General features: G+C 40.8%; 2 protein-coding genes across 3 annotated transcripts in view; both read left to right on the forward strand.

Moving 5' to 3' along the window:
- Positions 1–5,709, forward strand: part of LOC120515276 — a 38,117-nt gene extending 32,408 nt beyond the window's left edge. The window contains exons 2-3 of the mRNA XM_039736137.1: positions 757–863; positions 993–5,709. Coding sequence (XP_039592071.1) covers positions 757–863; positions 993–4,390 — 3,505 coding nt within the window. The 3' untranslated portion in view covers positions 4,391–5,709. The remainder of the gene's footprint in view (positions 1–756; positions 864–992) is intronic.
- Positions 1–26,724, forward strand: part of LOC120515261 — a 489,908-nt gene that overhangs the window by 393,521 nt on the left and 69,663 nt on the right. The window lies entirely within an intron of this gene.

Below are 26,724 nucleotides of genomic sequence, written 5' to 3' on the forward strand. Positions count from 1 at the left end.
GGGTAGAATCGTTGCTTTATGCAGGTGATGTTGTCTGCTTAACCTCATCTGACTGTGAACTTCAGCAAGCACTCCCATCAGTCAATTACGCTATACATCCATAGACCACAAAGGATTAAATAAGACAATTTAAAAAAAAAAAACAGTTTTCAAAAATATTTTCTTTATTGATTTGGTCACAATGCATGGCACAACCCCTGCATATAAAAATGTAATATTTGGGTAAATGTTCTGATTTGATTCATAAAATATTTATATTCAGAATCCAGGGCTTCACCATATATGCATTTGTCGGACCCTCCTGATCAGTTTGTCAAAAGCCCTAGTTATATTTCTGAATTAACAAAAATGTCTTTGTATATTTGTAAAATACTTTTTTCCATTTATTTATTGAATTTGCATAATCCTGGCAATAGTAGGCCAAAGGCAGGATGAGGATGAAGAGCAGAGCACCAAAAGAAAGCAGAATGTGCAAATTCTGCACAGCTGGTGACCAAATCAGGTTTGAACCCAGAGCTCTGAGCCTAACCAATGTACGATAATGCCACTTCATTTGCCAGTCCAATCAGACCAAGAGTGAGTAAATTTGGGTGTAGTCTGCAGTGGTTCCTGCATTGTGCCCAGTCCTGCCAAGATACTCTCTTCCTACTCCCAGCGACCTTGCATTAGATTAAAAATGCCAAGAAAATGGATAGATGTGATATGAATGTTAACAAAATACTGATGTTAATATCATTTACATGCTTAATTCCTCAGGCTGGGATGGTCATCTCAAGATGGCTCCCCTTTGGAGATGGCTGCCCTGGGCCGACCTTTCCAGGTGGGGATGCTCTATGACTGTCGCTCTGACTCGCTCATTCCAGGTGAGTTAAAATTCAACTTTTTAGGTTTGCTCTCTCAAAAAAATAAAACCTGCAATGGTATGTGGGGTCCAAGTTTGATCCAAATTATCATTTTTTTTTGGTTTGTTTAATTTTGTTTTTTTTCACCAGGTGTCACTCTATGGGACTTTGAAAACCTCAAGAAAGACCTCAACATTAAACTCCAGAAGAACACAAAACACAAGATCATCACATCAGATTCCTTGGATGAGAAAACCTCCATCTTAAATGTGACAGCCTCCCTTAAAGTGAGCTTCTTGTGTGGCTTGATTGAGGTCGGTGGGTCTGCCAAGTACCTCAATGACACCAAATCATCCAAACGTCAGTCCAGGGTCACCCTGCACTACAACACGACCACCAGAATGGAGCAGCTCACCATGAGCCACTTGGGGAGTCAGAAAGTCGACTATCCAGAAGTGTTTGAGCAGAAATCGGCCACCCATGTTGTCACAGCCGTCTTGTATGGTGCTCAGGCTTTTTTTGTTTTTGATCAAAGCAGCTCTAAAGAGGAACAGAACCAAGATATTACACGACAATTAGAAATATTAATTAAAAAATGTATTTCTGTAGATGGAAAAGGAGATTTAAAAATGACAGATGCTGACAAGAAAATTGCTGACCATTTTAACTGCACGTTCTATGGTGATTTTGTCCTTCATCACAATCCCACAAGCTTTCAGGATGCCATGCAGATTTACACTAACTTACCAAATAAACTTGGGAAAGTTGACGAGCTAGCAGTGCCCATCCAGGTCTGGTTGTACCCACTGATACATCTCAATTCACAGGCTGCTCAGCTGGTACAAGAGATCAGTGTGGCACTCGTGTCCAAATCTCAGGAGGTCCTGGAGGAGATAGACGAGCACATCATGAGGTGTAATGACATCATGAAGGACAGTGGTGTCAATAACTTTCCGATAATTAAGGAAAATGCAGAACAATTCAAATCAATGCTTAATCAATATAAATGTATTTTCCAAAAAGACCTTACAAGGGTCTTACCAAATATAAGGGGTGGGGGTGCAAACGAGGAACAGCTGACAGACATCCTGAAGAAGAAGGAGGAGTCACCATTTAACAAGTGTGCTATAACAACATGGCTGAATAAAAGAGAAAAGGAAATCACTATGCTCAGAAATGTCTTTAATCAAATTAATGAAATGGAACTTAATATTGTTATAAATGACCTGGATACATTAATTTACAACAATAATATTAAAAATATTGTCTGTTTGACTTTCACCTCACTCCATGTGTCTCAGTCATACATATCAGTAATGAAACGCTATCTTCAGGCCCCTTGTCAGCCCTCAGATCATCTGTCAGAGCCAAGTGAAGAGTTAATCATCCAGAATTTCAGAAAATATTTCCAGCAATTCATTGAGTTTGCTGAAATTAACCAAAATAGCAAGACAACGAGATTTCTCGTTCACTCCATTCCTGATGAGGAATCTCCTGGGGCGACAATCTATCTTTATAAATCTGGGAGTCTCATCAGCCATAACTTTCAGCTTCCATGTAAACCTGAGCCTCTTGTGGCTGATTCTCGAACAGACAACAGCGTAACCCTAAAGTTACGAGTCCAGAGGTCTGATTCAGAAGGACACAGAGTGGAGTATAAGCTACCTGAAGATGAAGAGTGGAAGACTGTGGACACAAGAGACACCCTTGAACAGGTTACAATTACAAAGTTACTAGCTGATACAACATATCAATTCAGACACAGAGCCGTTTGTCAAGCTGGTGTGAGTCAGGTCAGTGATACGATTGAAGTGAAGACACTATTTGTTAAAAATCTTAAAGGTAAACTTACTATAAAACAGCAAAGTAAGAAGATTAAAGATGGAAACCCTGGACTTTACCTTTTGCCTTTGAAATCAGAGTTCATAAATAATGAGAACAATATTGCAAAATGCACCTTTGGAAACAGGACATCCAAAAAACCTGGAAAAAGTATTATGGTCCTCGGAGCCACAGGTTCTGGCAAATCCACCCTGATCAACGGAATGGTAAACTACATCTTAGGTGTCCAGTGGGAGGATGACTTCAGGTTCAAGTTAATCCATGAAGAAACATCTAAAAGTCAAGCTTCAAGCCAAACGTCTGCTGTCACTGCTTATGAAATGAACTATCAGTCTTGTTTTAAGGTCCCATACTCCTTCACTATAGTCGACACGCCAGGTTTTGGAGACACCACAGGAGTTCAGCGGGACAAGCAAATCACTGAGCAGATACGAGAATGTTTTTCATCTCCACAGGGTGTCCAGCACATTACCACAGTGTGCTTTGTGGTTCAGGCCTCCCAAGCTCGACTGACACACACACAGAAGTACATCTTTGACTCCATTTTGTCCATTTTTGGTAAAGACATAGCCAATAACATCCTAGTCCTCATCACATTTGCAGATGGACAGCGTCCACCAGTTCTCAATACCATCACAGAGTCTAACATACCATTCCCCCAAGATGATAAAGGGAGCCCTTTATTTTTCAAATTTAATAATTCGGCCCTTTTAGCTAATAATGATGAGACTAATAGCAGTGATGATCTGATGTTTGAAAAAATGTTTTGGAACATGGGTGCAAAGAGCATGGAGAAGTTTTTTAATTCCTTAGAGAAGATGGATGATAAAAGTTTAGCACTGACAAATGAGGTGCTTAAAGAGCGCAAGCGCTTGGAGACGGCAGTGGAAGGATTGAAGCCTCAGATTAAAGTTGGATTGATTAAACTTGAAGAAATTAGACAAACCTGTGACATTTTAAATAAGCACATTACTGACATAGAGAGCAACAAGGACTTTGAGTATGAAGTGGAGGAAACTGTGACAAAAAGAGAGAGCATTGCAGGTACCGGCAAGTTCATCACTAACTGTCAGAAGTGCAACTTCACCTGTCATTATCCTTGTGGGTTACCAAATGATAAGAGTAAGATCAATTGTGTTGCTATGAAGGACGGGGTCTGCACTGTTTGTCCTGGTAAGTGTGTGTGGAGTGTTCACTCCAACCAACAGCACAGATTCATCTATGAAACTAAAAAGGTCAAAAAGACATACGATGAGCTTAAGAAGAAATTTGAAAAAGCAAAAGGAGAAAAGATGACAACTGAACAAGTGTTTGAGCGGCTTCAGCATGAGCTGGATGTTGTGGAAGAGAAGCTTCGTAAACTCATTGAAGTGTCTCATGATTGTATAAAACAACTTGAAGAAATCGCCCTCAGACCAAACCCACTGTCTACTCCAGAGTACATTGAGCTCCTCATTCAGGCTGAAGAACAAGAAGCAAAACCGGGATGGATGGAGCGAGTGAAGTCACTGCAGGAAGTGAAGAAAAAGGCAGTGATAATAGAAAAACTCAGCAGAAATGAAAAACTCCTACCAAATGAGCAGAAGAAGCATGACGATCAAGAAGAAAGGAAGAAAAACAGGGGAAAGGTTTTAGGTTGGATTATTGCAGCATTTGAGGGAGGTAAAAGATTAGTTTGTGATTGGTTTAGTTTAGATGTAAAATGATTGAATGTTGTCTTACTATATTGATGATGTTTTACAATCACCACAATTTATAATAAACACATCTATTGATAAAAACTAGGGCGCTCTGCCCCCTGCTCAATTTGCCTGCCAACCCCCGGGCAGGTACTATGCACCCTCACCTCGCGGCCCTACTGCCACTCGTGTATGGGTAAGCGGATGTGCTGCCAGGTCCATCTATGAAGAATAACCGCTGACAAATTTTACCGAGAATTCATTTTTGAATTGTGTCGAAAACTGCTCTTTGATCATTGTGTAATTGTGAATACATTTCCCAATATAATTTTCTATGGCCTTCCTCAGTTAAATCTTCATCTGCTGTTATCTCTTTCTTTACCTCAGATTCATCTATTTCTTCTGGAAGATCAAATTGCTGCATCGTTAAATGTTCTGTTTCTAACAATTCTTTGATGATTGAAAGAGCCGTTTGTTCATTCGACTTTTCAGATAATGGTCCTTTGAATGCTTTCCATAATTTTAAAGCATCAGCTTCACCCGTTATAATTAAGTACATGAAGAATTGTCCTGATTTGTCAGGCATCATTATGGAAGCGGCATCAGACATCATTTTGAAGATATAGTCGTTTGATTTACATAATCTTGCTGCTCGTGCCACTTCTTTAAAAGTACTGTATGTAGTTCTATCTATAGTTAGAATATCTTTATATGAGGTTGCTCCTTTCCATTCTCGTAACGCCTACGTATATGCTTTTGCATTGATGTCAGTTTTATTAAGTTCAAAATAAGCCAATAATTTTGTATTTTTACTTTTCTCTACCTGTAAAGCTTCAGCTGCTTTGCCTTCTTTAAATTGAATCATATTCTGACTTGGTAAATGAACTGGTAATAATTCAACAGAATGACTTTGACCGCGCTTTGGCAATTCCATTAAATGCCACCCGTTTTCTATTGTACTGACATACCGAGTATATAATATGCTTGAATTTTATCCTGAGACTGTTCTTTGGATAAAGTTACACGTACTCTATTGTGCACTTTATGAATGTACTTGTAGATGTACTTAATACTCATAACCAATGCACTATACTCGACATTAATATGACAATCAAATCGTTTGAGCAAATACGGGTTATACAGTACAATCACTGAATTATCAATCATCACAAGTTTACCATATTTCTTTCCATGATAAGTATGTTGTTCGTGACAATTATCTCTGTGGCAATAATCAGGAAAGCCAGCCTTAGTCATATTTGTTGAATTAACGAAAGCTTTACGAAATTTATTTAAACACTTTTTTTCTTTTGAGTCCCAACATACGGAATCTTTTTAATGAGGTCCATGAGACGTGTGTCTAATGACTTTGTACCATAATTCAGGATAGGTTTCTCTGTTTGGAATTTCAGCACAGACAAACCAATCTGCATAATCAGCAGTTAATAATTTATTTTGCAAAGTAACCAATAAATGCCCAAGTACTACAAAATTAAGGATTCAGAAGACTGACGGGAAAGAGGTGAAACATGCAGTGGAGGACAGTGGCAGCAGTGTCACCTTTAATGGGACTTCTGGGTAAATGAAAAGCACAAAGGTGGAAACTGCCCTAGAGAGTGTCCTCATCTGAAGGATTGTATTGGTCTGAAGAGTATTTCATCTATGACCTCCTCAGTTCCTCTGTGAATTATTAAGTACTCTGTCCAGGTTTACCTGATCAGAAATACAGGATGGATATTCAAAGCTAACTCTTGTGAGAGTACCTATGACTTTAAAGATGGAAGGCATATTGAAAGAAGATGCACTGGCAGTGAGACAAATGGAGAGTGAATTAGAGGAGGGGTGGAAAGAGAAAGCACTTGTGTGGTTTTGGGATGAGACAGTTAGGACAACAACCTGCAAAGGCAGGCCCAGTGGAGCAGAGGGCTTTGCTTTTCTATTATTATTTTCTCCATATAATCATCCACCTTTGTGGAAGTTTTGGTGAATAAATATCATATTTTGATAAAACCAAAACCTGCAATGTTAAAATTATAGAAAAGTGCAGCCAGTTATAAACTATTAACTAAATTATGTGTGTGGCACAGATTATATGTGCATCAAGTGGGGTTTAAGTAATAAATCATTTGTAAAAATAACAATACAAAAATCCAGAAAGGGCAGAGGAGATTTGCCAGACTGCTTAAAGTCAGGTAACCACTTTGTACAACTGTGGGGAGCGGAAATGTACGTATCCTGATTAGAACCAGTTTGCCCACGTCACTCAAGACAGTATACGATATTCAGTTTCCTGACAGTCTGTCACATGAAATTACCTTCATTAAGCAAAACAACAATCAATTGACATGTTTCTTGAGAAAACTGCTTCATTTGGTCTATTTGTGAACCCAGGACTGAACTTTAGGTACGCCAACACCTTACAACTAAACAAAAATAACAGGTTTCAGTGTTGCGAATGGAGTTAGATCAGTTTCTCTAATAACCCCCAATTAGCATTCACTCATGACTAATTAAGGATAAGCTAAGGGAGTTGACCACCAGAACACTGGAGGAATAGCTGCTGAAAATGGGGCTTTATAGTTCTATGTGAAAAATAATTTAAAAATCAGGCATTTCAAAAGTAATAACCATCAGCAACATTACTAATGTCTTTGCTTCATTTTTAAATTAATTTAATGCATTGTCGGGCAACCGGTGCGCTTCTCGGGGCACCGCGAAAACTTTTATAAAATATTTAAAATTGCTAGTGTTTTTGAACTTTTGGTTGATTAAAAAGATAATGTTTAAAAAAAAATATTTCATGTTGGCAAAACAGATAACGGTTAATCAGATTGTTGAATAAACTAATGTATTTATTTTGAATGCAAGTTAAAATTTTCGCTGTTCACCATTCATCATAATATCAACACCAGCGGTGTCAAAAACACATCTCGTGAGACTCGTTGTTAGAAGATCTTGTTCACTGTATGGATAGAAGAAGGCAGAGCAAATATAGAACGAGAAAATACGAACACTACATTTCGCCTCTTGCCGACGAGAGAGTATCGTTGTAGCTGCAGCTCTCAGCACTTAATCGTCTGAGTATTACTATGGAAAAATTAACCTTATTTTCGGTCTGACACCGCAGATCAACAGAGTAAACTTTGAAAACTCAGTGACCCTTTCCAGTTCTTTGTGGTGAAAAACATTTTTTTGTGACACAAGCATTCAATACTTCCTTGTAATTTAATTCTCAACGATTATCACTTGCTTTTTATTTACGGTAATTTTAATTAAACTTTATCTAGAAAAATTCATACATAGTTTATTCTCGTCACGACTTTATTTATGGGCAGTCCCTCGGGTGCGCCACGAAAGAAAATGTTTGGACTTAGTGCGCCGCAACTCGAAAAAGGTTGCCTTTCACTGATTTAATGGTATCTTGAAGAAAAAAAAAGACTGCTGTCGGGATGCAGTTCAGGGTACAGAACTCAGAGGGATAAAATCCCCAGGCGCATGGAGCGGCTGACCAAACACCGGTTCAGCGGACGAGACCTGCAGATCCTCTTTCGGAGCTGTATGTAACCCCAACAGCTCCTACGGCAGGCGGTCAACCCAGGTGTCGTTGGTAAGGGAGGTCTTTAGCTTGGGGGTGGTAGGCAGTGGTATGGTGCAGGGTCATCCCAAGGTCTTGTGCCATTGCAGCCCAGTGAACTGTGCACCTCAGTCAGATATGATGTGGGATGGTGTGTTGATATAGGATCTCTCTACTTCTGCAGTTGTTGATGACAAAGGAACAGCTTCAGGCCACCTCGTGGTCCTGTCAACCACAGTGAGCATGTGTGTAAAACTGTGAGAAGGAGAAAGGAGGCCTACCAGGTCCACATGAACTTGGTCGAAATGGGGAGTAGGCACCAGGAAAGGTTTCAGTGGGGCTTTAACATGGCGATGTATTTTAACCTTTTGACATGTAACACAAGCTGCTGCCCAGCTATGAACATCTTTTTTGAGGCCCCGCCAAATAAACTTGCTCGCCAACAAATGTTGGGATGCCTTTCGTCCTGGATGTAGGAGGCTGTGTACGGTGTCAAAGATGCGCCGTCTCCAGTTGCTGGGGACAATTGGGTGGGGGTAACGTGCTGGAGCTTAGCAATCTAACTGTACCTCTGACAACTGCAGGCCGGTTTCTACCAAGTGAAGAACTTGGACCTCCGGTCCTCAGCTTTGTCAGCTGCCAGTTGGGAGAAGTCAATTCAAATGTGTATGGTTGCTAATGCGGGCAGAGAGAGACAGTCAGCCACCACACTGTTCTTACCTTCGACATGCTGGATGTATGTTGTGAACTATGATATGTAAGCCAGGTGCCGTTGCTGTCAGGCAGACCACGGCTCAGCGATCTTGGACACTGCAAGAACAAGAGGTTTGTGGTCAACAAATGCAGTGAATGGCCGGGCTTCAAGCAAGAAGCGGAAATGTTGAATGTGCATACTTGCGTACATTGGGCCATAAATGTCTGCTGAAAAACGCCAATGGCTGCCATGCATCATCAGTCCACTGTTCAAATGCTGCTCCCACTGCATGGACCGAAGCGTCAATTGTAAGAGCAAGTGTGTTATGTATATATAAGGTCCATTTAATGTTAAATATAATTGCATTGAATGCAAGGTGATGTGCCTGCAACTTGGTATTAAGGCGCACGTTACTGCTGGAACTTGTTACACACATAAAATGATGGAAGTTTGATAATTGCTGCATTTGTGTCTGTCTTTATTAATATATTAGTATACTGTTGGTTTAAGTGTAAAAACACAACAGAATTGGTGACGATAAAAAAAACCTGCCGCACGCTGAATGTTAAAAAAAACTGAGCTTCTCCAATTTACATTGAGTGAATTTCCATGTTTTCTACGAGCTGTGTGGCGTACTGAAGAGCGCACCCTTGGCCTGCGAGAAGAAACACGGATAAAACAGAGAAGTGAGTAAAAAAAATCTTAAGAATTTAAAAAAAGATGTATGGATGTGTAGGACAAATGGCTGCTTTTGACAGCACCATGGAGGAATGGGCTACTTACATTGAGAGACTTGAGCAGTACTGCCTCACAAATGATATCGGGAATGAGAGGAAGGTGTAGCGACCCTGGCTGAATGATGGCCAATTCTCAGACTGATGGTTCATGAATTTTATTATCATTTCCGTGACCTTGTTTCATAAACACACCGTAAGAGCTATAAAAGGCAAAGTACAAAATAAAAAGCATGTAAATAACTTAAAATAAATATTCGTAACCTTTGTTTTACATATAACCCAGAAAAAATAATACCTCACTCACTTTTCAGCGAGGTGCTTTTTAGTTAACCCCATATGTCGCCATTTTCCGTTCCTATTCCTGGCAAAGCTGCACTATTAAATTATGCAAACTAAAGACACCCAATAACTTGTCAAAATAAAAGTCACGTAAACGCTGTGATTCAAGCCCTGCTAGAAGCATCATGTGTCCTTTACACTCCCACCAAATCATTAAAGATTTAAATATAATGATTTCAACACTGACAGACAATTGATGACAGCATTTATAAACTAAACATCAAGCTCAATGAAATAGCAAACTAGTTGAAGAGGTAAAGGTCAAGTTGTGGAAAGAGTTGTGGAGCAGATCTTAGCCAATCTCCAGCAAAAGGATCAGCTTCTGAACAGGACGTTCAACTACTGATGGTTTGCTAAGCCGGTTTCCTTTTTTACCTAGCTTCTGGTCTCCAAGGTTGATTTTGACCCTCCTTCCAAGTCCATCTTTGTCAGTTTTGGTCTCTACTATTCTACCTAATCGCCACTCAGTTCTAGGCAGATCAGCTTCTTTCATTAATTGTAAGACCTTTCCTTGATGCTTGATCCTTTCATGACAATATCCAACTATCAAAGTTGTGATGTGATGGTTCTTATGCAGAATTGTGGGATGTTTCAGCAAATCAGGAAGAGAAGACCTACTAAGTCTTCCACCCACCTTGAGCACACCATCCTTATCTATAAAGACATCAAGAGAAAACAGACTGTTATGTGAAGGCAGTTGAACTCCTGTTTTAAGCATCTTTAGCTCGTTTCCATAAACTTGTTTCTGCATTGTTTTTATTATAAGGCTCTTTGCATTCTGCCTTTCTGTTACTGTGGAAATTTCATCTGATTTATCCTTTTGAATTCTTCTAAGAATGCATGCAACAGCTTGAACAGCACATGACCAGGATGAAAAACTGATCAGACGATCTATGAGGCTCTTTTGCTGTGTGGCTGTTGTGATTAGCACTTGTGATACTCTGACTTCAGGATCTCCAATTGGAAGTTCTGGGATCATATCTGAGAGTGAAGGTAATTCTCTTTCCCAAAGAAATTTGGGCCCTGTAAACCAGTTTGACGAAAGCAGTTCACAAACAGTAAGACCTCTAGAAGCATGGTCAGCAGGGTTTTCAGTAGTTGGGACATATCTCCATTGCTGAGTAGTCGTGCTAAGATGAATCCTCTGTACTCTATTTGCCACAAATGTGTGGAATCTGTGTGCCTCATTGTTAATATATCCCAAAACTACCTCGGTGTCCTTCCAGAAGAACTCATCAATATCTGAATACTCAAGTTCATTCTTCAAGAGATTACTAATCTTAACTGAGATCACTGCAGCCATCAATTCTAACCTGGGAATAGTTGTAACCTTTGTAGGAGAGACACGTGACTTTCCCATAATGAGGGTGCAATGAACATCTCCAATTTCATTCTTAAGTCTCAAGTATTAGCTCTGTCCGTATCCACAAATGCTAGCATCCGAAAAATGATCAAGCTCGACCTGTACAACCTTTCCAAAGCTGGCATGTACATAACTACGAGGGATGCTTACATGGTTAAAATTAATTAGATCATTCTTCCAAAGCTCCCACCATGGCTGAAGCTCATCATGCAGAGTGTCATCCCAGCTTATGCCCCTTCTACACATCTCTTGGAGAACTCTTTTACCATTAAAAACAAACGGAGCTACAAATCCTAAAGGATCATACAAAGAGGCAATAGTGGAAAGAATTCCCCGATGAGTTGCAGGCTGACTCTTGAGACTGAAATTACATTTATAACAGTCTGATTCAATATGCCACTGAATTCCTAAAGCTCTTTCTTATTGGCAAGTCATCAAATGCAAGACTGAAATTTTTTACATCAATTGCACGCTCAGAAGGTGGTATGCTGTCTAGGACAGTTGTGTTGTTTGAAAGAAACTTATGTAGCCAGAGACCACCTTTGGCACAAAGTTCTTGAGTCTCCTTTGCAAGCTTAATGCCTTGTCTGTTCTGTACTGTTAACACTTGTAATTGCATCATCCACATAAAAATTTTTTAGGATAAACTGGGAGCTTAGAGGATATTGAACACTGTTCATTTTTGCTAAATGTTTCAGCCCATAGTTGGCACATCGAGGAGAAGAAGCAGCACCAAACAAATGTACTTTCATTCAAAACTTTTGGGGGTCTGTGTGCAGATTTCCTTTCTTCCACCAAAGGAAGTGCAAATAATTCCTGTCAGGCTCACATACATGAAATTGATTAAACATCTTTTCTGCATCACATATAGGAGCAACACTGTGCTGACGAATTCGAATAAGGACTCCAACCAAACTGTTCGTTAGATCTGGCCCAGTGAGAAGATGGTCATTGAGACTGATTCCTTTATATTTGGCAGAACAATCTAACACAACACGCAATTTGTTTGGCTTCTTAGGATGATAAATGCCGTGATGAGGAATGTACCAAGTCTCACCTTCATCGCCTTCATCGTTAACGTCCTCTGCATCACCCTTTTCTATGATGTCTTCCATGAAACTCACATAGTGTTCCTTGTACATATTATTTCTTTGTAATTTCCTCTTCAGATGATCAAGCCGAGTAATTGCAAGTGACTTGTTGTTTGGTAGACTAGGTCTCTTCTTGAATGGTATGGGCATTTCATAGTGGTTAAGGCTGTTTTTCTTAATGCCTTCTTGCAATTTTCTCAGAAAAAGGATGTCATCTTGAGAGACTTTTTTTTCCTCCTCAGTGGTGTCTTTAAAAATCTGATTCCAAAACACAAATTGCATCTGCAGGTGTCATCAGGGGGAGCTCTTTAACTGTGACTCTATAGCACAGACGTATATTGCTAGGTGAATCCATATGTGGTGATGAGGGCCCTACAATACTCCATCCTAAGTCAGTGCGCACTGCATAAGGCTCTTCATTTTCACCCTCAATTACCTGCCTAGGTATTAAGTTGTAGCCTATAAGAAGCCCGGCTTCACAGTCTTGCAGTGGTGGGATTTCATTTGCAATTTTTGACAAATGATTCCACTGTTGTGCTGTTTCACATGTAGGAATGTGGGAACGGTTTAATGGTATGCACTCTTTAGTGTATGCAGAAGGAAGCTCAATATAAACCTGGGAGTTGTAACATCTCACACGAAGTCCAAAGACCCTTTCACTCTTCACAAGTGTGTCTCTTCCAATCATGGTAGACAATTTTAGTTTCACTGGAAATTTATCTGCTTCTAGTGCATCACTTATACTTTGGTCTACAAATGTAGTGTTACTCTGAGTATCAAGCAAAGCATTAACACGTTTCTCAGCATCTGGGCGGCTACATGATGACACCCAGACTGGCACAACCATGGAGATAATTGTAGAATGTTTTCCTTCTGTCACAGTGAGTGCTACTGCAGTAGTTGTTTCATTGCTATTAACTTTATGTGAGGTTTCAAAAGTTGATATTTTTGCCCTTGGCACATAGCTACTATCATGAAGACATGTTGGATGCCTTTTCTTACAGAGGTCACAGGAGTGACAACAACAGCATTCTTTTAAATTATGTCCAGGCATCAAACACCCATGACAAAGTTTCCTTTCCTGCACAAATTTCCGTTGCTCATCCAAAGTCTTGGACATCAGCCCTAAACAGCTATGGAGCTGATGACCATCATTACTGCAGAATATACACTGAGATCCTATACTGATCTTAGTCCAACTTTGGCTATCACTGTTTTCACTAACACTTTGAGTGTTAAGGACCCTGGCCATGTTTCTCTTGGTTTCTCTGAGATTTTGTTTCTCATCCTTATGTTCTGAAGCATGAAGAGCAATAAGAGTGGTTATCGAATTACATGCAATCTCTGCTTCTGTTGACAGAAAAGCTGCAAATTCCTTAAACCCTGGAAACTCTTGAGTATATTTTAGGGTTAGTGTAACCTGACAATTCCACTAAGATGCTACCCAATCAGGTAGTTTTTGTACAAGTTTCCAATTTTCTTCACAGTCATTCAATATCTGAAGACCCTTAACATGCGGCATCACATCCTGACATGCATTTAAAAAGTCTGAATAATCCCTAAGTCCAATAGCATCTTTCGACTGGATCTTTGGCCAGTTTGCCAGTTTTTCTGTAAATACTCTCTAAATGACAAATGGCTGACCATAATGATGGTTTAGCTTGTTCCAAGCATCCTGATAAGCTTCATCATCACTTCTGTAAGATATTCCATCTAGGATCTTACGAGCTGGACCAGCTATATATCTCTTGAGATAGTAAAGCTTATGAGATGAAGAAACGTTCTTTCCATCAATAAGCGATACAAAGGAGGCCTTCCACTCAATAAAATGAAGTGGATCTCCACTGAAAACAAATGGCTCTGGCACTGGAAGCCTATTCAGTGTTATGCTGTTTTGTAAGGCCTGCACAAACAAGTTTGTGTTTTCATGAGGAGATGTTACTTCATTGGAGGACTGACAGGTGACTGATGCAGGAATGTGCCTTTGTTCTGTTATGCTGTAGTCAATTGGCAGGATGCTGGCCTCTATTGCAGCCTCATGATTGTAGATTTCCAGCCTAGCACGTGCTGCGCTCTCAAACCCCTTTCAGCTTTCAGTCGCTCCAATTCACACTTGTGAGTCTCTAGTTCCCTTCTTTGGTGTTCTTCTATTTGCCGTATTCTTTCTTGCTGTCTCTTTTCTTCCAGCATAACTGTAAATTCAGCCTCCTTTGCTGCTAACTCTGCTGCAGCATCTGCCCGTTTTGCTGTCATGCATGAAGGTACAGAATTGTTGATGGATCTTTTGCTTATTCTTGAGACTGTAGAACCATAAATGGATCTAGCACATTCATGATACAGAAGCTGGCGAAGATGACATTTTTCTCTTTCAGCGTTAAACTCACCATCGATGCCAGCTAACCTCTCATATGCAATTTTGGTAATGTCAGCCATCACTGCTTCACATGCATCTACTCTGCATCTTAAATCTGAAGATGGTGTGATGTTATTTCGAATTGCTACATAAATGGCTATAACATCACCTTTTCTTTTTTCAAGTTCATCAATCAGTACAGATAGTTGGCTTTCTGTAATGTCTGTCTTAAGCTGTTCTCTTACTTCTCAAGCTTGGATCTTCCACCGATCATACAAATAGTTTAGCCTTTTTTCCTTCCTTTAAGCTTCTTCTCTTTGAAATATAACCATTTTTTCTGTGGGCTTTTGCTCACGACTAGAGCGATGAGGGTCAGCCCTTTGGAGTTTTTGTTGAATGCTAGTCTGCATCTCTTCACTAATTTGAATCACTTCTTCTAAGCAATCTCTCTGTGCACTCTCTTCATTTTGAAGCAAACTATCCGGCTCTAAAACCTTCAGCAGGAGATTACCAATCTGCTCCTGCAATGCTCCCACATCTGAAAGAATAGGACCTGGCTCTGTCATCTTACACTCAGTGTGAAAAAAAGGCACTTGTATACACAAATAAACCTAATACAATGAAAAGATATCAATATCTCTTAGTAACACTGTTAAAGAATTACGTCAGTTTTAAAAGCTTTGAATTAACCACGACTCTATCCAAAAAATTACAAATGAACAATAATCAGTCAGATATTTCACAGTTCCCTTGTAAGAGCAAACACTAAACCTTTAAACAGTATCAGAATAGTCCAAATAGCCAAATTCTATCAAAGGGTCAGGATTAATCCCTCTTCATACATATACACACATATATAAACCGTATGTTTTTCTCTTAACCTTAGTAATATATACAGTCTTTTTTTAATGTCAACAGTACTCACGGTGACGTTATAACCGTTTATGCCTGCATTTGACCATCGCACCAAAATCCATTCGTTAGCTGCCACTAATATTTAATAATCCCTTGCAGAAGTCCTCATATTGAAATTCTTAAACTGTACTTTCTTCTCCGTTGTAAAGTGAAAACTGAGCGTCACTGCTTCGCCTTTAAACTCCGTTGCAAATCAGACGAATCACCGGCACTTTACCTTTAACTCCGTTACGATGGGTACGAATCACCAGCGCTTCACCCGCAACTTTAATTCGGCAGGACGACAGGACACAATGAGTGGTCAAGCTCTTACTGTAGCGACCCCAGCTGAATGATGGACAACTCTCAGACTGATGGTTTATGAATTTTATTATCGTTTCCGTGACCTTCTTTTATAAACACACCGTAAGAGCTATAAAAGGCAAAGTACAAAATAAAAAGCATGTAAATAACTTAACATAAACATTCGTAACCTTTGTTTTACATATAACTCAGAAAAATTAAAACCTTGTTCACTTTTCATCGAGGTGCTTGTTAGTTAACCCCATATGTCGCCATTTTCCTTTTCCTATTCCAGGCAAACTGCACAATTAAATTATGCAAACTAAAGACACCCAAAAACTTGTCAAAATAAAAGTCACGCAAACGCTGTGATTCAAGCACTGATGAAGCATCATGTGTCCTTTACAGGCATCTTTTGAAAGTATTTTGTACCTGTGCTGTTGGAACTCCCATATTTCATGACAGTCCTTTAGGGTGATCAGCACTTACTTTTGTTAACCAGAGTAGTCTTTGTTATCTTTTTGTTTTGTTTTTTTTTGAGGTTTTCCCTTTCTGAATCTTTTCAGCATTTTGATATAGCTTTCACTCTCTCTTTAGTCGTATACTAGAACTTTTATATCTTTCTTTTAGCATTTTGCTAAAGCTTTCTCTTCTTCCTCTCTTTGATGTTTCTAGCATTCTGCTAAAGTTTGATTTTCCTTTCCAGTCCTTTTCTCTTCAGCGTTCTGCACGAGCTTTTTAAACTCAATCTGTTGGCATGGCTGCATCTCTCTCTCCCACTTTCTATTTCCTTGCAGCATGGAGGTCCCCAGAAGACCAGCAGGGCATCATGGACAATGGAGTTTTTATGCACAGCCCTGCTGGATGCCATGGGGGCCACTAGGGACGCTGCAGGAGGAGTAATGGATATTTTTCTACTCGGAAGCACACATGGACAAGAGGAATGATGTGCTTCCGGGGTGAAGAAAAGAACTTGTACCTGACCCGGAAGTGATTGAGAGTCACATGGACTGGTGATTAGGAACACTTCCGGGTCAGGAGATATAAAAGGACTGTGGGAGCGCCCAGACGGTGAGCTGAGCTGGGTGGAAGGGTGGCAAGACGTCTGGGAGCTGGAGGATTGTATTTGTGATTTAGTATTGTTAATGGTATGAGTATTGTGGAGGAGAGGGTTATTTGTGCACTGTGGAGATTAAATAAAGTCGATTTGAGGACTTTTACCTGGTGTCTGGAGTCGTAGACAGGGGTTCAAGGGAGCGAGAGCGCCCCCATTTCCACATCTGGCAGAGTCGGCAGGATGTTCCGTCTGGTGCAAGACGGGGACCTGTTTTGGAAAATCTTGTTGTGGATGGCCCAGACACAGACAGGCAGACACGTTCATGTCACCCACAAACACGTTTATTTACAAGGTTATTTACAGTTCAGTGCCACACAAACCCCCAAAGTCCTGGCCACAATGCCTTACTTCCTTCATCAGGCCGCCTCCTTGCCTTCTCCAGTAGGCTCAGTCCACTCCGCTCCTGACTCTCGCCTCAATGAAGGGAGGCGGCCCCTTTTATTATCACCCGGATGTGCTCCAGGTGGGTTCCGGCAATCACCCGCTGACATGCTCCTGTGTGGCGGAAGTTCCGACTGCATCCCCGGAAGCACTCCGGGTGTCCCTGCTCTTCTTCTCCCCAGCATTTCCTCGTGTGACGGAAGTGCCGAGGTCCAGGGCTCAAAAGGCATGGGGGCACCCCCTGGCAGCGACCACAGGCCTCTACAGGGTGGAGCTTCAAAGCTTTGTACCCGTGGCACCCAAAGCAACCAGGGTGGCGGCCCCCACGTGATCCAAGGTGGGCGCACGCCCTCTTCCGGTCCTTCATGGCGTCCCGGCTGGGTTGTCGCCCCTGGCACCTCTGACAATATATATACAGTGGAACCTCGGTTCACGACCATATTCGCTCCAGAACTTTGGTCGAAACCGAGTTGGTCGTGAACCGAAGCAGTTTCCCCCATAGGATTGTATGTAAATACAATTAATCCATTCCAGACATTACGAACTGTATATAAATATGTAAATATATGTAAAGATTAAGCACAAATATAGTTAATTACACCATAGAATGCACAGTGTAATAGTAAACTAATGTAAAAACATTGAATAACACTGACACAAAACACCCAGGCTCCCTGCTCAGCCTGCTCGCGCCGCTCTCTCTCTCTGTAGGGCACACACACACACCACCCACCCCCTCCCCTCCCCTCTGTCAGCAGCACGTGGAGCACTTTTTTTAAAATGAGTTTTAAGCACAGCGGAAAAAAAGAACATTAAAACAAATCCGAAGTGTATTTAAAAACCAACCACAAGCAACCAAAAAAGTAAGATTGCAGGAGATCACGCTATCAACCTTAAAGCCCGATTGCTGTAAACACTCTTTTTAAAATGAGTTTTAAGCACAGTGGAAAAAAAAAAAGGAACATTAGAACAAATCCGAAGTGTATTTAAAAACCAACCACAAGCAACCAAAAAAGTAACAAGATCATGCTATTTTAGCCTTACAGCCCGAACGCTGTAAACACTTTTTTTAAAATGAGTTTTAAGCACAGCGAAAAAAAAGGAACATTTGAAAAAAGAGAAAAGTAACATTGCAACAATTCACGCTACGAACTGAAAAATTAACTTTTGAAATATCCGTAATACAAAAACTACCAAGAAAACTAACCTTGCATGAGTCGAGTTCTGGCATGAAGTGTTTTCTTTCAGGTGTTTTCTCTCTTGTGATTTCTTGGGTTTCTGGTGTTTTTAGCTGTTTAGCTGGTGGGAGCAAAAGCCTCATGCAGCCATTCCAAAAAGAAATTCCTTGTGACCCAACCCTTCATGTTTGCCCTCCACATTAGTGGCAGTCTGGCTTTGTTTACATTGTGCTGCGTGAAAGCACGAGGGTTCTCAGATTGGTAAATGAGTAAACTGGTAAACAGTTTTTCCACCTCTTCCAGCAGTTGAAGCCTCTGCCTGGTTAACGCTGTAACTCCTTTTGCAATATCACCTGCTTTAATAGATTCTTTCTGCTTTAGAATAGTCGAAATCGTAGATTTTGACTTCTTGTACTCGGCGGCAAGATCAGTAACACGAACGCCACACTCAAACTTTTCAATAATTTCTTTCTTTACTTCGATTTCAATTTTCTTCAAAACTTTCTTCTCACCACTCTTCACTTGCTTAGAAGCCATAGTTAACTGAAAAAGTACACAAAATACTGTACAGTAGAGCACAAAGAGAGCTCAAGTAAAGCATGAACGTCTGACTGAGAACAATGAACCAGCCAGGCAGGCAGGCACGCGGCTCCTCTCTCTCTGCTGTACCCCCCTCCCCCCTGTCAGTAGCAGGCAGGCAGGCACGTGGCTAGCTCTATTTCTCTCTCTCTCTCTTAGCAGCAGGAAGGCACGTCTGACTGAGAACAATGCAACACGCAGAAATCATAGGCGCGCACAAACCGAAAGGGAAACTGACTTTGTTCGTATACCGAGTGTGTGGTCGTGAACTGAGGCAAAAGTTTGGTGAACTTTTTGGTTGTGAACCGAGTTGTATGTGAACGGAGACGTTTGTGAACCGAGGTTCCACCATATATATATAGTGAAGAAAACACAAAGACCACGTTTAAGGGTTGGGGATTCCATCTCTGTATACTGTAGCGCACAGTCAGAAACACAATTAAAGATCAGTATATGGGATACGCAAGTGACAACCAATGTACAAGAGCTGTTGTCTTGTTTCCTATTCATTCCTCTTGTACAACATCCAGGATGCCTCACGGGCGCCTGCCAAATAACACCTCGAAGGGACTCAAGCCAGTGGACCCCTGTGGTGATTCTCGCACCACGTACATAACAAAAGGCAGGGCAGAGTCCCAGGTTGTGGGATCATTATGAGCGACGCGTCTGATCATCTGTTTCAAAGTTTTGTTAAATCGCTCAGTCAAACCATTCGTCTGTGGATGGTAAACAGTGGTACTCAGTTTCTTAATAGCAAAGCTGTCACACAATTGTTTCATCACACGAGAAGTAAAAGGTGTGCCTTGATCAGTTAAAATTTCTCTAGGGATACCAATACGAGTAAAAATATCACACAGAGCTTTTGCTACAGCGGAGGAGTTGGCCTTTTTACAAGAGAAATCACCTCTGGATATCGTGTTGCATAGTCAACCAACACCAGCAAATATTGGTACCCATTCTTAGTCTTAGGTAAAGGGCCTACAATATCTAATCCCACCCGCTGATAGGGAACTTCTAAAATAGGCATAGGACTAAGGGAAGTCAGAGGAGGTTTATAAGCGGAGACGATCTTGCAGTCAGGACATGAAGTACAGAACCATTCAACAACTTTTCCTATTTTCAGCCATAAAACCAAACTTTAAAGTGACGACCCTTATAAATCAAAGGAAGAAGCAATGTCTGATAGTCTTTAACATCTCCATGTACAAAGCGTATCTTTACAGTCTCAGTGTCACTAAGGCATCTGTCATCAAGATAGTCCAGTCTGACAACACAAAGGTCACTGCCCGAGTCCAGTAATGCTGTGATCTCGTGGCCCCCAACTTCACTGAGATCAACAAACCATCTTTTTTATCCGAAGAATAGGGAATATTTGAGCAACAAACCTCAGCCTGTCCAATTTCCATTGATTGAGCTGGAGACAAGTGACATTCTCTCGCCAAGTGACCAGGTTGATCACACCAGAAACATCTTCGGTCAGCTCCACTGCAGAAATATCCTCTGCGACGTCCAAGGCCTCCGCGGCCTTTTCCTGTCTCCCCAGAGATGGGCAACTCATCATCAACTTTGAATATCACGTCCTGAAGCTTGTCTTTGCTCTACCCGTCGATCAAAGTGACGAGAATGCCCTGGATGTGCCTTCGTAGGTTGTGAAACAGCACCAAATCCACTGCTTTTTCTCCATGCATTCTGAGAACCTTCCAAGCGTCTGGACATAATCGATAATGATTCAACATCATGATGCAGAAACTCATCTCGAAGGTATGCAGGTATCCCGGCCAGTAATATATTCATGACAACCTTCTCCACAATCAACTCCATCACGTCTCCCTCAAACCAGCAGTGCACTTTATGGATGAAATCTTGAATTTGTGCACGGATGGGACCGTCCATGTTTAGTTTCCAGTCGTTAAGTGCAAAACCGTTTGCCACAAATGTCACAGTCTTACATAAAACAACTTGCTACTTCAGGAAGTCATAATCGCCGAGATTATCGCGAGGAACATTCCGTAAAGAAAGTAAAGCATCCCCAGACAAAAAAGGGGTGATGATGAAGGCCTATGTCATTTGTCCCATCCCAATAAAGTCGCCACTTGCTCAAAGGCTAAAAGGAACATCTCTGGGTCATCCGAAGGACCCTTCTTCGTCAGCACATTCTTAGAGTTTTCAGGAAGCTGAGACAAACGGATACACTGTCGATTGTCAGGAACCAGGACATTCTGATCAGTAACAGGAAACAGGCTGTCCTCTGGATTGTAAGGAAGCGGAACATTCTGAGCAATTTGCAATAACTCCTTGGCATCCATCTGTGCAACCACTCCTGGTACCACTTGTCACGCTTGGGTCACAGATTTGCATAGAGACACAGGAGATTGTGGAGACATGAACTTTATTCAAACACTGCAAACAAACATTTGTCTCTTTTTCAAAAGTTTAAACGTGCTCCATGACATGATAGAGATGACAATTCTGTCGGGAGCAGAGAATGTCAGAGAGACAGAAAGAAAAGCAAAAATCAATTCCAAAGCTGACAGGCGCTGTATAAGGCTTTTAAGTAAGCAGAGTACCATGCGAGAGGTTTATCACGTGTTATAGTGCAAGTGAGAAGGGTAAGGAGCAATGTGAAGGTAGACTGTCAACTGTTTCAGGGGTTTTTCCAGGGGTGTCTGTGTCCTCTGATGGTGCGATCAGCCCTCCAGCTCACTATATATATAAGTGTAAAACAACAGTTGACTGTGATCTCCTTCCAGGTACACTTCCAGATGTGGTGGCAGTCCTGCTGAGGAAGGCTCAGCCGTTCCCCTTGAACCCCCTGGTGGTGTCCATGGGCCCTGGCAGTGTTGGGCTGCCATGCTTCCTCAACCCTATGGCACTGTAGGAAGCCAGGGGAGCTGCCCTCTGTCATCCCAGGTGAGAGACTGCCCTGTGCAAGCTCCTTTCCCCAATCCTTCCCTTAAGAGGGTGTCCCGGCCGGGCAAGAGTCTTGTCTGTCCACCACAATGAACGACAAGTGAATATTCCAGAACACAAATAAATAAATAAATAGATAAATAAATAAATCTATACTAATAAAAGGCAAAGCCCTAACTGACTGACTGACTGACTGACTCACTCACTCACTCACTCACTCACTCACTCACTCACTGACTCATCACTAATTCTCCAACTTCCCGTGTAGGTAGAAGGCTGAAATTTGGCAGGCTTATTCCTTACAGCTTACTTACAAAAGTTAAGCAGGTTTCATTTTAAAATTCTATGCGTAACGGTCATAACTGGAACCTATTTTTTCGTCTATATACTGTAATAGACTGCAGCTCGATGGCCGTAGGAGGCGGAGTTGCGTCTCACATCATCACGTCTACCACGTAATTGAGTGCCTGCCTATATAAGGTAAAGTAAACACTTTTCATTTGGGCTATAGCCCAGACAACTGCAAACACGGGATCCCATTTCTAGACCGCGGCAAAGTAATATTAAGGCACTTCGCACTTTCTTTTGCACGTATACGATTATTAGTTCATCAGCTCAGATTATGAAGACACGCACAGGAGTGGAGGACTGACAGTGCCATCAGAGCTGATTAATGGCTGGGACGTCTCACCAGTCTACACAAGACCCACTGCGACTGTCCCCAAAAGGCGCTCATATCGTCAGCGAAGACGTCTCTCCACACTATATAAAAGAAAAGGCAAGTTTCCTTTCTTTACTCCTTTTTTCCTTTTATCCCAAACCAAACCCTTTCTCTCTTAACACTGCAGAGGACACAAAACTAATTTTCTTTAATTGCTGGTAATGCCGGTAAGGCACATTGCCAGAGGCAGAAATTTGGATGTTCACATAGAAAATGTAATTTCTATACCATAGCTGTCGTGTAGCGCCTTTCAAAAGGGATCAACTACCGAAAGATGATCCATATACATTTTAGCTGCTGTTAGTACTACTTACCTGTTGTGTTACACCGTCTTTAAAATGTAGTTTACCCGAAACCACTCCAGTAGTGCACAATGTAACTTTACTTCTTAAAACGTTAATGTTTTACTGTTTAATAACTTATAGACTACATTTTATTTTTTTTCCCTTGCACTCAGTGACCAAAGCCAATGGGTAATTAGCTATATATACTGTATATATATATATATATATATATATATACACACACACACACATATAGGCACATACATATATATACTCATATATACCTGTGTGTGTATATATATATATATATATATATATATATATATATATATATATATATATATATACACACACACCTATCTACATTATACATACGCACATACATACATACACACACACATATATATATATATTTGTGTGTGTGTATATATAATGTAGATATGTACTCAAACCGATTATATCAGCAGCAATCCAAGCTGTGAGAAAACAGTAAAAAGGAGGCGTGTCAGACGTCGTGGTACATTTTCTGATGCAGCTAGACGAAAACAATTTTGTGACGCTGTCGCTAAATACTCGCGTAGTGATTTGGGTAGTGAACACTTCGATGAATGAAACCTGTTATCTTTACAACGGTTGGCAAACACGGAATGTAACTTGAACACAACACATCCTACAAATACGAACCTGATTGAAAGAAATAATGATAATCAAATCCTTGATGACAACAACACTCATAACACTCTGTTACTGTATATTGACAATCATGTTAAGTTATTTTAAAAATGTTTCCTTTTTTTTTCATAACTTCTTTAACACACGACTTCTCTCGCTGCGAAGCGCGGGTATTTTGCTAGTAAATAAATAAACCCCGTGACCCTGTGTTAGGATATAGCGGGTTGGATAATGAATGGATGGATAAATAAATAATTAAATAAATAGAAGCTCCCATGACTGTTGGCTCTCTGGTTCCTTCTCTGTATCACCCTTTTCTCTCTCTGATCCAATCTCCTGCAATTTTCCATACATATCAGTTTTCATGTTTTTGATAGAAAGTTTTTCTTCAGGATACCATTACATTGATTTAAAAATAAAGCAAAGACAATTGTAATGTTGCTAATGTTTACTACTGTTAAAATGCCTGATTTTTTATTTATTTTTCACATAGGACTGCAAAGCTCCAGTTTCAGCAGCTATTCCTCCAGTGTTCTGGTGGTCAACTCCTTTAGCTTATCCTTAATTAGTCGTGAGTGAATGGTAATTGGGGGTTATTAGAGAAACCGTTCTTACTCCATTCACACCACTGAAACCTGTTATTTTTGTTTAGTTGTAAGGTGTTGGCGTACCTAAAGTTCAGTCCTGGGTTCACAAATAGACCAAATGAAACAGTTGTCTCAAAAACACACCAGTCGATTGATGTTTTGCTTAATGAAGGTAATTCCATGTGACAGACTATCAGGAAACTGAATATCGTATACTGTCTTGAGTGAAGTGGGCAAACTGGTTCAAATGTGGTTACCTGACTTATTATGGCCTGTCAGCTTGAAGCAGTCTGGCCATTCTCCTCTGACCTCTCTGATCAAAAATGTGTCTTCTGTCCAAATTTGGATTTTTTTTTTGTTTCTGCACCGTTCTGAGTGAACACTATACTGTAGACGGTTGTGTTTGAAAATCCCAGGAGATCACCAGTTAGAGAAATACTCACACCAACCCGTCTGTAACCAACAATCACGCCACATTTCAAATCATTGTGATCACATTTTTCCCCATTTTGGTGTTTGATGTGAACTTGAACTGAAACTCATGACCTGCTTCTGTAGGATTTTATACAATTACGATTGGCTGATAAGGTGATTGCCTGGATACGTAGGTGTGCAGGTGTTTGAATTTACTTAAGGAGTGTATATTATTACAATGAGTTATGTACTGTACTGTACTTGCGGATTTTTGTATTGTTATTTTTATTAATTAATTATTACTTAAACCCCACTTGAGGCACATTTAATCTGTGTCACGCACATAATATAGTTAATGGTGTCACACATGTGAGATTAGAGGGCAGTCAAAGGACCCGATTTGCTGCGCGAACCCACAAGGCAGGGGAGGAAAACAATGTACTAACCACTCTCTCTTTTCTCTCACAGGAAAGACGAACCACAGAAGAGCCCGGTACCGTGAATTCACATCCAACCTTACATTCAGACGGATACTTATGCGTTCCTCAGTCGCGTGCCGTCCCTTCATGATGACGTTACCATCATCACCAGGATTCTCCGCTCCTCCTGACATCCTTTCTGTCATCCCCTCCTCCATAAATACGCCACTTTCTACCAGAAACCTGTCTTGTAAATGTCTACAGTTGTGATTTCACTGTACAACCTTGACCGCATTTCACTATACGGGGATGGATCCCCAAAACCTTAAAGTTGTGTCTGTGTACTTACTTTACAATAATTTAGAACTGCCAGCATTTTTCTGTATTTTTAACATTACAGGTTTTGGTTTTATGAAAAAATTATAGTTGTTCACCAAAACCTCCACAAGGTGGATGATCATATGGAGAACCAAATGGTAGAAAAGCAAAGCCCTCTGCCCCACTGGGCCTGCCTTTGCAGGTTGTTGTCCTAACTGTCTCATCCCAAATCCACCCAAGTGCTTTCTCTTTCCACCCCTCCTCTAATTCACTCTCCATTTGTCTCACTGCTAGTGTATCTTCATTCAATACGCCTTCCATCTATAAAGTTAAAGGTACTCTCATGAGAGTACTTGTGGAGTTAATAATTCACAGAGGAATTGAGAAGGCCGTAGATGAAGCACTCTTCAGACCATTACAGTCCTTCAGATGAGGCCACTCTCTAGGCCAGTTTCCAGCTCTGTGCTTTTCATTTACCCAGAGCTCCCATTAAAGGTGACACTGATACCACTGTCCTCCACTGCATGTTTCACCTTCTTCCTGTCAGTTTTCTGAATCCTTATTTTTGTTAGGTGCCCTTACAAAAAATTTGAGGTCACTTTCAGGACCCCAATGACCACTCTCTTCCATGGCTGGACCTTGTCACACACCCGTACTTAGGAGGCAGTCAACAAGCCCAGAGGTGAGTAAAATCCCAGGAGACATGGAGTTTTCTCCAGGTACTAATGCCTCTCTCTTTCTATCTTCAGATCCAATGAAGAAAAATAATAAAAAAACACACTTACCTTCTCCATATCCAGGCTCCCAAAATGGCTACTCTACCAATGAAGACATCACTTCCAGTCCCACTACGAAGACGCCAGCTCCGGTTCCCTCTCGATAACTTCACTTCCGGTCTCAACCTTATGGTGTCACTTCTGTCCCTATACCGTGACGCTGTATTCGTTCTAATCATTTCCATCCACCATTTTCTCCTATACTGTAAATACCCCTGATGTAACCTTTTTTCTTTATCAAATGTTTTGATCCACAGATCCACAGTCTAATTATTTTTTTGTGTTTGGAAGACATTATATGAGGCTACCACCCCAACTTTTTCTGAGTTGTTTGTCCTCTTATTACATCCTGTAACCACAAGGCTTACTGCCTATTAGCAGTCCAAGCTGGCTGATCTTCACTTTTATCGCCATGTTTTGTTTCTTCAAAAGTCTCCTCTTGTACTCCTGTATCATTGAAACATGAAGGTTCAGACCCTGTTGTTGAGCAATGAGCCAAAATCTCTAATAAAAAGAAACAAACCTGGGAAAATATTTGTGTGTCCATTTATCAACAGGAAAAACAACTTTTAGGAGCACAACTTGTAATTAATGAATAAATTAATGAATAAATTAAACAGACAGAAAAGATCATCCTCAACAAATAAAGACATCAAC

Source organism: Polypterus senegalus, chromosome 1 (assembly GCF_016835505.1).
Source record: "Polypterus senegalus isolate Bchr_013 chromosome 1, ASM1683550v1, whole genome shotgun sequence".
Taxonomy (NCBI): domain Eukaryota; kingdom Metazoa; phylum Chordata; class Cladistia; order Polypteriformes; family Polypteridae; genus Polypterus; species Polypterus senegalus.